This window comes from Antechinus flavipes, chromosome 6, assembly GCF_016432865.1.
Source record: "Antechinus flavipes isolate AdamAnt ecotype Samford, QLD, Australia chromosome 6, AdamAnt_v2, whole genome shotgun sequence".
Classification (NCBI taxonomy): domain Eukaryota; kingdom Metazoa; phylum Chordata; class Mammalia; order Dasyuromorphia; family Dasyuridae; genus Antechinus; species Antechinus flavipes.
Window position 1 is genome coordinate 262,029,246 of NC_067403.1, and position 14,251 is coordinate 262,043,496.

General features: G+C 57.6%; 1 protein-coding gene across 2 annotated transcripts in view; it reads right to left on the reverse strand.

Moving 5' to 3' along the window:
* Window positions 1–14,251, reverse strand: part of KCNQ1 (potassium voltage-gated channel subfamily Q member 1) — a 218,504-nt gene that overhangs the window by 115,504 nt on the left and 88,749 nt on the right. For both annotated transcript variants that reach the window (XM_051967079.1, XM_051967080.1), the window contains exon 11: window positions 7,277–7,397. In XM_051967079.1, the coding sequence (XP_051823039.1) occupies window positions 7,277–7,397 (121 nt within the window). The remainder of the gene's footprint in view (window positions 1–7,276; window positions 7,398–14,251) is intronic.

Consider the following 14,251-nt stretch of genomic DNA (forward strand, 5'->3'; position numbering starts at 1 on the left):
TTGACATTCTAGAGTCTATGTCCCAAGGTCCCCCTAGCGCTGATATTCCATGTTCCAAGCTCTTCTCCAGCACTGGCATTCTAGAATCTATGTCCCAAAGTCCCCCCAGCGCTGATATTCCATCTTCTAAGCTCTTCCCCAGCAATGACATTCTAAACTCTATGTCTCAAGGTCCCCCCAGCTCTGACATTCCATGTTCTATGTTTTGAGATCCCTGCCAGTTCTGATCTCACATGTTCTATGTTCTAAGGTCCCTTCTAGATATGAAATTTCATATTCCAAAGTCTTGCTCTATCTTAGTCTTTCTAAGACTCTCCTTATCTTTGACATTCTAGCCTCTCGCTCTCTCAGTTCTGATATTTTACATTCTTTGTTTGAATTCCCCTCTCTGCTCTGTATTTTCAGATTCTAAGGTCCCTCTCTACTCTGCCTTTCCAATTTCTGTGTTCTAAGCTCTCCTCACCTCTGACATTCTACAGTCTCTGTTCTAAGGTCTCTACCGAACTCTGACATTCCATGTTGTAAGGTCTCCCAGTTCTGCCATTCCATGTTCTATATTCTAAGGTCCCCCCTAGATATGTCCCTCTCTGTTCTCTTTCTATGTTCTGTGTTCTTAGCCTCTTCTCACCTCTGACATTCTATAGTCTATGTTCCAAAGTCTCTCCCAGTTGTGGTATTCCATGTTCTATATTCTAATATCTCTCTTGGCTTTGAAATTTCATGTTGTAAGCTCTCTCCCATTTTGACATTTTTTGTTCTAAGGCCCTTCTCATCTCTGACATTTTGTTTCTATGTTCTAATATTTCTGATAACCCACGTTCTAAGGTTCCTTCCAGATCACATAGTCTATGGTCTATGTTCTAAGGTTTGTGAGCCCTTTTTCACTTTGGACCTTCCACATTCAATATTCAAAGGCCTCTCCCAGCCCTAGCACTCTCTGTTCCATATGAGATAAGCTCTGGCTTCCTATGTTCCATGTTCTAAGGTCTTTACCCAGTTCTGACATTCCATGTTCTGAGGTTCTTCCTAGCTCTAACAGTCTGCTTTAGGTTCTAAGGTCTATCCAAATCCTACATTCCACGATCTGTGTTCTAAGGTCCCTTCTAGATCTGAAATTCTTTGTAGTGTCTTCTAATTTCTCTTCTAACTCTGACATTTCATATTACAAAGTCTCTCCCAAGGCTGGTCTTCTACCTTCTAAATTCTAAGATGTCTCCCAGCTGTCACATTCAAGATTCTTTGTTCTAACTTCTCTCCCAGCTCTAAGATGTCATGTTCTAGGTCTGACACTATGTCACATGTTCTAGATTCTTTTTTCAGCCCAGACTTGCTATCTTGTAAGCTTTTCAACAGTTCTGACATTCCATCTTCTATGTTCTAAAGTCCTTCTCAACATGATGTTTCTTGTTTTGTGCTTGAAAGACCTCTATAGCTCTAACAATCCATGTTCTGTGTTCTCAGGTCTCTCTTAACTCCCAAATATCACTTTCTAAGCTCTTTCCCAGGTGTCATTCCATGCTCTCTGTTCCAAAGTCTATCCAAATTTGGCTTTCCAGGTTGCAGGGGTTCTCCCAGTTCTGATAGTCTAGATTAGTGTTCCAAGGTCTAACAGGTATTCTAGCTAGGACAGTCTGCATTGTAAGTAAGACCGTGACATTCCATGTTATATACTTTAAGCTCACTCCAAGCCTGGCATTCCATGCTCTAGACTCTCTATGTTCTAAGAGCTCAGCTGCCCTCCGGCACGGTACATTCTGCTGCTCTAGGACCCCTCCCAGCTGTCCCATTCTAGGATGACGCCTCAGCCTTCTGAGGAAAGGGCACAGATCTGAACTCTGCACACGTCATCTTCCTCAGAACTCAAGTCAAGAACCCTTTGCCGAGTCCCACACGGTGACAGATGTGCCGGGTGGCGAGGTCGGCTAGGCTGGAGCCGTGACCCCTGATCCAGGACCCCGGTCCTCGGCCTCCCGCTCACTCAACCACACATCTGAAAACCTTGAGGGAAGGCCCTGAGCTGGAACAACACGGGGCGTGGAGGGGAAGGTGCCCTCACACTTCGGGACTTAGAATTGAGTTGCGGACACAGAGTAGAGACAAAGGATGCTGGGATGTGAGAAGGCAGGGAAGACCCGGTGCCCCCAAAGAGCGGTACGGACAGGGGATGGCTCAGGGATGCAGAAGGAAGCGGGGTCCCGAGTCCCCGGGACCCCCTGATGAGAGCGGTGATATCTGGAAGCCCCCAAAAGCCGAGGGTTCATTGGGAAGGCACGGGTGGGGGGGAGCGCGGGCTACAAGAGAACTTGGGGTGGGGGAGAACAGAGGTCAGGCCGGGGATTTTCTCATCCGGTGGGCCGGGAGGAGAGGAGCCTGGCCCCGAACAGCCCCCAGCTGCAGTTGCTGTCGATGTCATCCTGCAATCATGTTACCAGGACCCTCGAGATGTCAGGGAGTAATTCACAGCTGCGTTCCCCGGCCTTCTCTCCTTTGCCTCAAATCCCTCATTTTGAACACACCCCAGAACAACAGGGGCTCAGCCCGCCCCCGGAGACGCTCGAAGCTCTAAACAATGCAATTATCTCACTCTCCCCATGTTCGGGGGGCGGGAGAGCCCCCTAATAGAAACAAAATGTCGCTTTATTTATGTTTTTAATTTTGATTCTGGACTGCGACCAGGATGATAATACATCTCACATCAGTGAAACCCTGAAGAAAAACACAACTGGGGGGGAGGGAGGAAGGGAAGAGGGGTGCTCCGCTGCCGCCCCCTCCCCAGTCCCAGCCGCCCCCCAGCTGCCCCCCGAAATGTGCACGCGGCTGTGCCAGACCCCGTTTCCAGAGCAACCTGGGCTCCGAGAGCCCGGGCCGGGGACCTGCTCAGTGTTGCTCCGTCCCGCGGGCTCGGCGCTGTTGGCCATCCGCAGCAGCTGGATTCAAGTTTAATTACTGGACATCAATCATGAGACAGAGCAGCTCCCCGCGAGAGATGCAGGAATGTGCCGGCCGTGGTGAGCGCAACGGCGGCCCCGAGGCCGTTCCCCCTCTCCGGCCCCTCCGCCCGAAAGGTGAAAGCGCGGGCAGAAGCGGGCCCTCGCCGACCGGGATGGTCTTCGGGTCCCCCGTAGGGTCTGGGGGTGGCCGGTGGGAGCCGCCTTCTGTCTCTTCTGCCTCCGAGGGGGCCCCAGCCTCTCTCTCGGTTCTGGCTCTCCGGGGATCTCGGGCCGCTCTTCAGCAGTGCCATCCCAACCTGCCCGAGCGTCCCGGCCTCTGCCTCTGCTGCCCGTCTGCCAGCCGGCTCGGGCTCCTTCGTGGGGACCAGGTTTCCCATCAGCCCACGTACAGTTATGTCTTCCCGGGCCCTCGGCAATCACCGGCTTCCTCCTCTCCCGCTTGGATGCGACCCTCCTTGCCCCCTGAACCCTTCCAGTTAGCACTTCCTGGGCGCCTCCTGTGGCTCGGCTCTCTGTTGGGCACTAGGGAGGGGAGGCCCAAGAGAACCGTCCCTGCCAGCCGGGCCCTGGCTCCTCCAGACTCTGCCCTCCCAGGGCCACTGGCTGCAGCTGGCGCCCTCTGCCAGACCCAATGGGCATCCTCAGCCCTTCAGGGGGAGGCCGTGGTGGGTCCCCTGCCCCCCAGACTCACCCCTGCCAGGCCCACGGTGGCCAGAAGCAAAGGCTGGACCTCTGCGATCTGCGGGCGGGGGCGGGTCAGTCTCCTTAAGCATAAAATACAGGGAAGGCACTGGACGGCCTCCAACTGCACCCCCCCCCCCTTCCAGAAGGTCCAGGAGGGCGAGTCCCACCTACCCCCTGCCTCAGGGCGAGGGATTCCTTCCACAGGCCGAGCCTCCTCAGGGAAGGGCCACTTCCTGGGTCAGCCAAGCCCTTGGAGGCCTCCAGAAAGCCCTTCCTCCATGGCCTGGGGAGGAGACACAGGCCCGAGGAGACACAGGCCCAGGGAGACACAGTCCCCGGGGGAGACACAGGCCCGGGGAGACACAGGCCCCGGGAGAGACACAGGCCTGGGGAGACACAGGCCCCGGAAGAGACACAGGCCCGGGGAGACACAGGCCCCGGGGGAGACACAGGCCCCGGGGGGAGACACAGGCCCCGGGGGAGACACAGGCCAGGGAGACACAGGCCCCGGGGGAGACACAGGCCCCGGGGGGGAGACACAGGCCCCGGGGGAGACACAGGCCCCGGGGGAGACACAGGCCGGGGAGACACAGGCCCCGGGGGGAGACACAGCCCCGGGGGAGACACAGGCCCCGGGGGAGACACAGGCCGGGGAGACACAGGCCCCGGGGGAGACACAGGCCCCGGGGGAGACACAGGCCCCGGGGGAGACACAGGCCGGGGAGAGCGACTCCCAGGGACTGCCTGATCCAGGAGCAACACCAGCCTCAGCAAGTGTCCCGAATGTGGACCTTGCACTGCCCAAATCGAGGAGACACAGGGCGGGGGCGACGGTGAGCCCACCCGAGGTCCAGGTGCGGTCCGCACCTAGGGTGGCGGTGGAGCTGATGGACGCCGTGAGCGCCCCGAGACTTCCAGCCCTCAACGCTTGGAAGCAAGCGACAAAAAAGCAATGTTTTCTCAGGCTTCGTGAGGGCGTTGGAAAATAAAAGGGCGGAATTAAAAAAGGGAACCGGCTTTCTGAAACAGGAGGAGGGGCCGTCAGGCCGCGGGGAGGGGGCCACTGGCCAGCCAAGGAAACACCAGCAACTAGGCAGGGGTCAAAGGGCCAGGGCAGGAAACGGGCGTGGCGGCCGTGGCCCCCACTGCCCGTAAGTGTGGATGGGCCGGGGTGTCCCAAAGGCCGCCACCTCCGGGCTCAGGGCCGCCATCCTCTCCTCCCCCCTCGCCCCCCTGATGCCCCAGAGGGAGGAAAGTGGGTCCCTGACGTCGCCTGCCCTGACTCGCCGGCTCTCGCCCCAGGGAGCCTCCAGCTGGGGAGGCCATTTTGTGGACAGACAGGCTCCGGCTGTGGACGCATGGGGGAAGCCCCCCCAGGGCAGACTTGGTCCAGCACAGAGCTCAGGGCCCTGGGGGGCGGCCGGCTGTCCCGTCCCAGGCTGTGGGCAGGGGCCGGGGCCGGGAGGGGGGGGCAGCCGGCTGTCCCTTGGGCCCCCTAGGCTTTTTCCTGTGGGCGAAGGCTGCCAGACAAGCCTGGGTCCCTCTGAAGGAGTCCAAGTCCCAGGCTTTGGGAGCCTCTGAGCCCCTCCTGGGGCCTTCAGGTCCGGGGGGGCCGAGCAGCCCTTCCTCTCGGGGGCCCCCTGTGGTGGAAGAGAGCCCCCTCTCCGGCAGGGCGTCCCCACTGGTGCTCAGGGACCGGGTTCCTCGGAGAGCCCGGACACTTCTCCAGCCTCCCACCGGGGGGCAGGGCGGGGCTGTTCCTGCCAGACCTCTCAGTCACTGGGACAGGGGCCTCAGTCTCCTTCTCTCTAGCACTATGGGGGGTTGTGGGGGAGGGGCTCTTCCGAGAAGAACCCGGAGCCCCAGACAAGTCAACGGTCAGGTCGCTTTGGCGAGGGGAAGTTTGCCGGTGACCCAACCCCAAGCCGCCATCTCTCCCCAGACCAGGATGGCTCCCGGGCCCCCAGCGCGTCCCTCACGCCCGGGGCCTCCCCTCGGGCAGTCTCCCCACACCCCATTACCCATGGCGCTCCCCCTCCCCCGCAGGGACCCCACAGGTTCCTCCTCCCCAACCATCTGGATCTTTATCGTGTCCTATAAACCGGGGCAGCCCAGGCCGGCATGGGGGGGCCCTCACCTCGCCGCCCCCCAAGGTCGCCCTGGTGAGAGGCGGCCCAGTCCAGGCCCCCCTCCGTCGCGCCATTGCTTCTCTCCTAATTTAAGTCCATTTCATTTATCCAACTCAGGCCAGAGCCCCAACATCGGGGAGCCCCGGAAAGTCGCAGCTTCGGCGGCTCCTTTTCTGACCTTCCCTCCGCCCCTCGTCGGCGGCCTTCTCGGGTAATAAACGTTTGAAGAGAGAAAAGTGGCGACTGGGAGGCGGAGGATGTGCTCCTCTGTGCCGGGAGACCCCTCCCTGGAGCCCCCCACGCCGCCCTCTGGGAGGACTTGTCCCAAGGCTCCTCTGCAAACTTGCTTTATCCAGAGAGGTCAGACTGAGTCTGGGGAGGGTCTTGGGACCTCAGCACTGAGCGGGAAGGGTCAGGGTCGGGTGCAGGGGCCGCCTGAGGGGAAGGGAGGGTTGCTGGGGTTGGGGTCGGTGGGTTTTCCTCTCTGGAGGCTCATGCGCCAGGCTGAGAACCGAGCAATGGTGGCTGGGGATGTGTGGGGGACGGCCTTTCCCGGCCGGGACTCCAAGCCAGCAACCCAGGGTGGGTAAGGAAGGGGCCGGGGGCAGGAGGGGAAGGCAGCAGGAACAGCGCCCCCTGGCCTCTAGCTCCGTGCCGGGACCCAACAGAAAGCCGGCAGCCCCAGTGGCTTTTCGGGGGGCTCACCCCGGGATGCTGCCTCGGGGTCCCAAGCCTCCCATCAGGTACGGGCTTCACACGGAGCAATGAAGGCCCCCCCGCTCCCTCATCCCAGGGGAGCCGGCCTCCTTCCAGCTCCTTGGGGACTGCGGTGTTGTGGGAGGACGCTTGGGAGGGGTCCCGAGGCACTGGCCCTCAGGCCCTGGGCCCGCTCCGCTTCCTGGAGGGCGGCCGGGGGCCACGAGCCCAGCCCCCCGGCCGGGTTCTGCCCCGAGTCCGGCCACCACGCTGAGGCGCCCCAGGTGAGGAGGCTGGCAGGGGGAGGGGTGCCCGGTGAGCTCCCCCCAAGTCAGGGCTGCTTCCGTAGGGGCCATTCCCAAGAAGGAGCCGTTCGTCTCCCTGTGGGATGTGGCTGAAGCTCTCCACGACACTGGCTGGGTGACCCTACGTCAATCACAGGCCCCCGGAGGAGAGCAGGAAACACCTGTCCCCCAATATCACCTGTCCCCAACATTGCCTTCCCCCAACATCGCCTGTCCCCAACGTGGGCACTTTCCTGCCGGCACTTGATGAATGGGAGGAGAATCAGGGAAGCAGAGGGCAGCGGGAAGCAGCCCCCGCCCCTCCAGGGGCCTCCACTGGCTCAGCCTCCAACCTCCCCAGAGCTGGGGGCGAGGCGGGGCCCTCACCTTCTCCCAGGGCTCAGAAGGGGCGAATTCCCTTCCTTCCGGGGTCTGTGAGCAACCCTAAGACAAGCCCCCCACACACATGGGCGCTGGCACACAGCCCTCCCCCCCTCCCCCAGTCCCCACGACGCCAGAACTGGGCACTCACTGGGAGATGTGGGTGATCGGGGCCAGCAGGGTCTCCCCCTCGAGGTCCAGGTCCTCCGCGAAACTGTTGGTCCTCAGGAAGTGGCCGGGGTTCACCTCCAGGGAGGAAGGGCTCTTCTTCACTGGACACAAAGAGGGGGGGGCTTTAGGCACTGTAGGATGCCTCCAACCTACACACCCCTGCCCCCAGCTCTGCACCCCCCATGCCCTCCCCCACAAACAGACATCACACATGCTCACACACTCACACACCCCCCCCTCACACTCACACAATCACACTCACAATCACTCACACACACTCACACAATCACAGCACTCTCACACTCACACATTCACACTCACAATCACACACATTCACACTCACAATCACTCACACTCAGACATTCTCACACACTCACACACACACAAACCCTCACACTCACACAATCACATTCACAATCACTCACACAATCACAACACTCTCACATTCACACACATTCACACTCACAATCACTCACACACACTATCACTCACACACACACTCACACTTACAATCATACACTCACATACACTCATTGTTATCCCACTAAAGTCAACAAATAAAAGCACCATGAAGCCCGGCCCCATATGCAGCCCCGGCCCCCCAGAAGCTTATTACAGAACTGGGGAGACAACACTAAACGGCCTAAGCAAATGTCCCTCTCCAAGAACCCCAAAGGCCCCTGTCAGGGACCACAGAGGGGAGCAGCTGGGCGGGGCCAGAGAGGTGGCAGGGACAAAGGGTCCTGGGAGCTGAGTCTTTTTTTAATTTAATAACTTTTTATTGACAGAGCCCATCCCTGGGTAATTTTTTACAACATTATCCCTTGCATTCACTTCTGTTCCAATTTTTCCCCTCCCTCCCTCCATCCCCTCCCCGAGATGGCAAGCAGTCCTTTACATGTTAAATAGGTTACACCATATCCTAGATACAATCTATGTTTGCAGAACCGAACAGTTCTCTTGTTGCACAGGGAGAATTGGATTCAGAAGGTAGAAATAACCCGGGAAGAAAAACAAAAATGCAAACAGTTTATATTCATCTCCCAGTGTTCTTTCTTTGGGTGTAGCTGCTTCTGTCCATCTTTGATCAATTAAAGCTCTCTTTATTGAGGAGATCCACTTCCATCAGAATACATCCTCAAACAGTATCGTTGTTGAGGTATCTAATGATCTCCTGGTTCTGCTCGTTTCCCTCAGCATCAGTTCATGTAAGTCTCGCCAGTCCTCTCTGTATTCATCCCGCTGCTCATTCCTTACAGAACAATAATATTCCATAACATTCATATACCACAATTTACTCAACCATTCTCCAATTGATGGGCATCCTTTCATTTTCCAGCTTCTAGCCACTACAAACAGGGCTGCCACAAACATTTTGGCACATACAGGTCCCTTTCCCTTCTTCAGTATCTCTTTGGGGTATAAGCCCAGTAGTAACACTGCTGGGTCACAGGGGATGCACAGTTTGATAACTTTTTGAGCACAGTTCCAAACTGGGAGCCGAGCCTTTCCAGGGGGTCAGAGGGCATCGTGGAGGTGGAAGAGGGACCCAGCCGAGGGGCCGAGGCGGGAGAGGCTGTGGGGAGGCTGTGGGCGAGCGGGGTCCCCATGGGGACCTTCCACCAACCCGGGGGAGGGGCAGTGAGAGAGACCATGAGGCCCGTGAGGAGGGGGAGAAGTCAAAGACGACAGGGATTGGACAGTGAGTGACGCGGAGATTCAGTGGAGAAGTGTGTGTGTCTATGTGCATGTTCGTGTGTACATGTTGTAAGTGTGTCTGTGTCTGCATGTGTGCATTTAGAATGGGGACAAGAGCGTGGTCCCTCTCACCCTGGGGGAGCAGAGCCCCCTCCCCCGGCCCATCCGCTGCCCCTTTACAGGGCCTTTGTGGGGGCCGTCACTCAAGCAGCTCAGAGGCACGTGGAGGCGGGAGGGACGGCCATCGCCCACGGGGAGCGGCCGGGGCAGCCCTCACCCAGGCCCTCGTGGGTCTCTCCTGTGGCCACCCGGCGCAGGGCATTCACACTTTGCCAGTGGGAGACAAAGGGGCTGGTAATTAGGGGGGCCCAGAGGGCTCCCCAACACATGGACCCTCAATGGTCTCAAGAATCAAGGACGGTTGGGGCCATCTTCGGCCCCATGTTCAGCACTGGGGTACAGAACTGGGGGACCCCGTGAGGAAGGAGGGAGGCCTCCAATGGGGGATGTCTTTGGCCCCATGTCACTGGGGTACAGCCTTCCTGCTGCCTTGGAAGAACTGGGGGACCCCGTGAGGAAGGAGGGAGGCTTCCAAAAGGGGCCATCTTTGGGCCCCGTGTCCAGCACTGGGGTACAGAACTGGGGGACCCCGTGAGGAAGGAGGGAGGCTTCCAATGGGGGATGTCTTTGGTCCCATGTCCAGCACTGGGGTACAGAACTGGGGGATCCCACAAGGAAGGAGGGAGCTTCCAATGGGGAATGTGGGAGACTTGAGGAGAAAGAGGGGGCCACGGATGGAGGCAAAGCTGGTGGGCTTCCAAAGCCCCAGGAAAGGCGCGCTTGACCGGAGAGCCGAGATTAAGAGCAGAGCGGAGGCTGGCGGGAAGCGGCCCCTGCAATCCCAAGTGAAAGGCAGCTGGCTATCCGCGCACCTCAGACACAGAACAGCCCACCTCTGGACGAGACACAGGACGCCTGGGGCTCTCTGACAGAACGCAGGGCCCGCACCGAGGCCTGATGGGAAGCTGTCACTGGCGGGCTCGGCCTCGGCTCTGGATTCCATCCACCCCCTCCCCAGGAAATCCGAGACCTCATCTGGCGGGGGAGCGTTCCAGGCTGAGCTCATCCTCCCCCGCCCTCCCGCCCTCGCTCTGTCCTCTGTCCGAGGCACCCCGAATCCCACGCTCAGAACTTCTTCCTTCTCCCGAGCCCCCCCCAGCCAGAGGGTCCCCAGGCCTGGACTCGTGGTCCGTGAAGCGCTCCCCAGCCCCGGGCTCCCCAACATCCCACTGTGACTCCGTTCTCAGGCCCATCCTCAACCCACTCACAATTAGCTCCCCCAAAACGGCTTCCATCAATGACAGTGTGGGCTTGGGGGGCAGGAGACGGTGGGGAAGCCCCACGATGCATCTCCCTGGCTCCCGGGGCCTGAGCCATTGACGAGGAGCCGACTGGGGAGGTCTCATAGCCAGTGAGGGGCCGGGCCCGGGTCTTCCTGACTCCTGCCCCTCTCCCCAACAGTCCCCAGCATGCTCTTGGTACTAAGTCACTGGGAGGCAGCCCGGGGTGCAGACAAGCTCTGTATCTGGGCTCTGAGACCGACATCCTTTAAGCTCTCTCTGGGCCTCGAGGTTCCCCTCTGCAAAATGGGGGGGGGGGCGCTGTCTGCCATGGATAACCCTGACACTTCTGTCCAGTTCTTAACCTATGCGCCTAGAACCTCTCCTCCAAATGGCCCCTGCTTTCCTCTCTCCTCCCAGAAGCTCAGAGCCGGAAGGAAGGGACCCCGTGCGCACGGAGCCAGCGTGGAGGATGCCCTTGGCCACAAACCCAAAGGGTCTCCCAGACTCACACCCGGGATGGGCCTTCCCTTCCGGGGAGCGTCTGGGGCTCCCGGCTCTGCCTTCGGGGGCCAAGCAGAACAAAGCTACTCTTCCCACACGGGGGCTCCTCCACACCGGGCGACTGCCAGTTCTGGGACGTCCGCGTCTTGGGTATTGGCCCTCGCGTCCTTCCCTGGACGCTCCCCAGTGCCCTCCTCTAATGCCCATGCCCAGGTTTGCCTGACCCAGCCAAACCCTACTGGTCACTCGCTCATATTCCGTTCTAAAGCTCTCTGGTCATGTTCTCATTCTCTATGTAGCACTGGGATAGGCCCCGGGGGAGCAGAAGCCGAGGTCCCTGCCCTGAGGGCTTAAGACCAAGGTGGGAGGGAGGAAGGCAGCTGGGACTACACATGCACCACAAAAAGTGGGGAAAGGGGAGAATCAAAGGAGAGTGGATGGGAAAGGGATCATGGAGCACAGACAATGTAGACAGGATAGGAAGGCAATTATGGGTGATGGACAAAGGAGGGAGAATGGGAAAGGGATCATGGGTGATGGACAAAGGAGGGAGAATGGGAAAGGGATCATGGAGCACAGACAACATAGAGAGGATGGGAAGGTGATCATGGACATTGGATAAAACCAGGAGGATAGGAAGGGGATCATGGGTGATGGACAAAAGAGGGAGAATGGGAAAGGGATCATGGGTGATGGACAAAAGAGGGAGAATGGGAAAGGGATCATGGGTGATGGACAAAGGAGGGAGAATGGGAAAGGGATCATGGGTGATGGACAAAGGAGGGAGAATGGGAAAGGGATCAGGGGTGATGGACAAAGGAGGGAGAATGGGAAAGGGATCATGGAGCACAGACAACATAGAGAGGATGGGAAGGTGATCATGGACATTGGATAAAACCAGGAGGATAGGAAGGGGATCATGGGTGATGGACAAAAGAGGGAGAATGGGAAAGGGATCATGGAGCACAAACAACATAGAGAGGATGGGAAGGTGATCACGGATATTGGATAAAACCAGGAGGATAGGAAGGGGATCATGGGTGATGGACAAAAGAGGGAGAATGGGAAAGGGATCATGGGTGATAGGCAAGAGAGGGAGAATGGGAAAGGGATCATGGGTGATGGACAAAAGAGGGAGAATGGGAAAGGGATCATGGGTGATGGACAAAAGAGGGAGAATGGGAAAGGGATCAGGGGTGATGGACAAAGGAGGGAGAATGGGAAAGGGATCATGGGTGATGGACAAAAGAGGGAGAATGGGAAAGGGATCAGGGGTGATGGACAAAGGAGGGAGAATGGGAAAGGGATCATGGGTGATGGACAAAGGAGGGAGAATGGGAAAGGGATCAGGGGTGATGGACAAAGGAGGGAGAATGGGAAAGGGATCATGGAGCACAGACAACATAGAGAGGATGGGAAGGTGATCATGGACATTGGATAAAACCAGGAGGATAGGAAGGGGATCATGGGTGATGGACAAAGCAGGGAGAATGGGAAGGTGATCGTGGATCTTGGACAAAATAGGAAGAATGGGAAGGAGATAGTGGACATTGAACAAAGAAAGGAGAATAGGAAGGTGATCATGGACGTTGGATAAAACCAGGATAGGAAGGGGATCATGGGTGATGGACAAAGCAGGGAGAATGGAAGGAGATCATGGACCTTGGACAAAGGAGGGAGAATGGGAAGATGATTGTGGATACTGGACAAAGCAGGGAGGCTGGGAAGGTGGTTGTAGACCTTGGACAAAGCAGGGAGGCTGGGAAGGTGGTCGTAGACCTTGGACAAAGCAGGGAGGCTGGGAAGGTGGTTGTGGACCTGCTAAGATACCCTGAGAAGTCCAGAAAGGCCTGTGCCCCACGTTCCCAGAGCCGGCCATGGCACGGCAGCCAGGGTGCGGGATGCCTGAGAACGCCGTTCCCAGCCGGCCCCCAGAGCAGCCACGAGGATGTTCTTCTCAGAGCCCCCCAGACAAGGGGGAAGGATGAAGGCCCCTGGATTCTGGGACAAACAAACAAAAGCTCCAGCCTAATTAGGGCCCTGCCTCCTCCGCTGTCTGCTCACCAGGGAGAACACGGTCCAGCTCCCCACCTCACACAAGCATCAAAGCGATTAGCCAGGGAGGAGGCTGCCAAACGGCTCCAGATGTTCTCAGAACTCTTAATGAGGAAATGAGTTACATGCGTCAGCCTTGAGAAGCCGGCCCCAGGGGCCGCTCCCTAAGCCCCACATCTGCCTCAGGCCCCTCTCCCACGCACACAGCCTTGCTCCCCCTCCCCGAGGAAGGCCCTCTTGGAAAATGTGGCCCTTTCCAGGCAAAGGGCTTAGGCATGAAGTCACATTGTGGGAGCCTGGGAAAGGGGGCCTGGGAGCGGGGCTGGGAAAGAAAGGCCTGAACGCTAGCACCGGGGGCCCGGCTGTGCCAGGGGAACCAGCCTCCGCTTCTGCTCTGGAGAGCGGGGGGCCGGCAGGGAGCCCGTAACGGGGGTCCCCGGGCCGGGCAGCCTCCGGATCGACGACCCCTGCCCCAGGGCTTTCAAGTCAAGAGTGGAAGCAGAGCAGAGCAAAGGAAAAGCTTAATGTCAAAGTGACTTTAATTGTGGATGTCACAAGTAATGAAGACAGGCCCGGGCGAGTCTGAGAATCGGCAGGCCGCTGCCTCCACGAGGCTGGCCTTCGTCCTCCCCTCAGACCTAATGAGGGAGAAAGGCGGCCGGAAGCTCCTCCGGGAAAGGGGTCCCCTGGCGTTGGGAGGGGCCCCATCTGGGCTCTGGCCACCCGGTCAGGCTCATCCTGACAGCTTCTACCTGAGGCTGACACTCAAAGCCCCGCTGACCCCAGGGGGATTACCAATCAGTGGGGAAACGTCTAAACAGTGAGGCCGGAGCAAATGTAATAAAGATGACGATACTCCCTAAACTAATCTATTTATTTAGTGCTATACCAATCAGCCTCCCAAGGAACTCTCTTACTGACCTAGAAAAAAGAACAATGAAATTCATCTGGAAGAACAAAAGGTCAAGACTTTCAAGGGAACTAATGAGAAAAAGCAAGTGAAGGTGGCCTAGCTGTACCAGATCTAAAACCAGATTATAAAGCAGCGGTCACCAAAACCATCTGGTATTGGCTAAGAAATAGACTAGTTTATCAGTGGGATCGGTTTGGTTCACAAGACAGAATAGTCAATAACTTTAATAATCTAATGTTTGACAAACCCCAAACCCCAGCTTCTGGGATAAGAATTCACTGTTTGACCAAAACTGCTGGGAAAACTGGAAATTAATATGGCAGAAACTAGGCACTGACCCACACTTAACCAATAGAAGGTCAAAATGGGTCCATGATTTAGGCATAAAGAATGAGATTATAAATAACTTAGAGGAACACAGGATAGTTTATCTCTCAAACCTGTG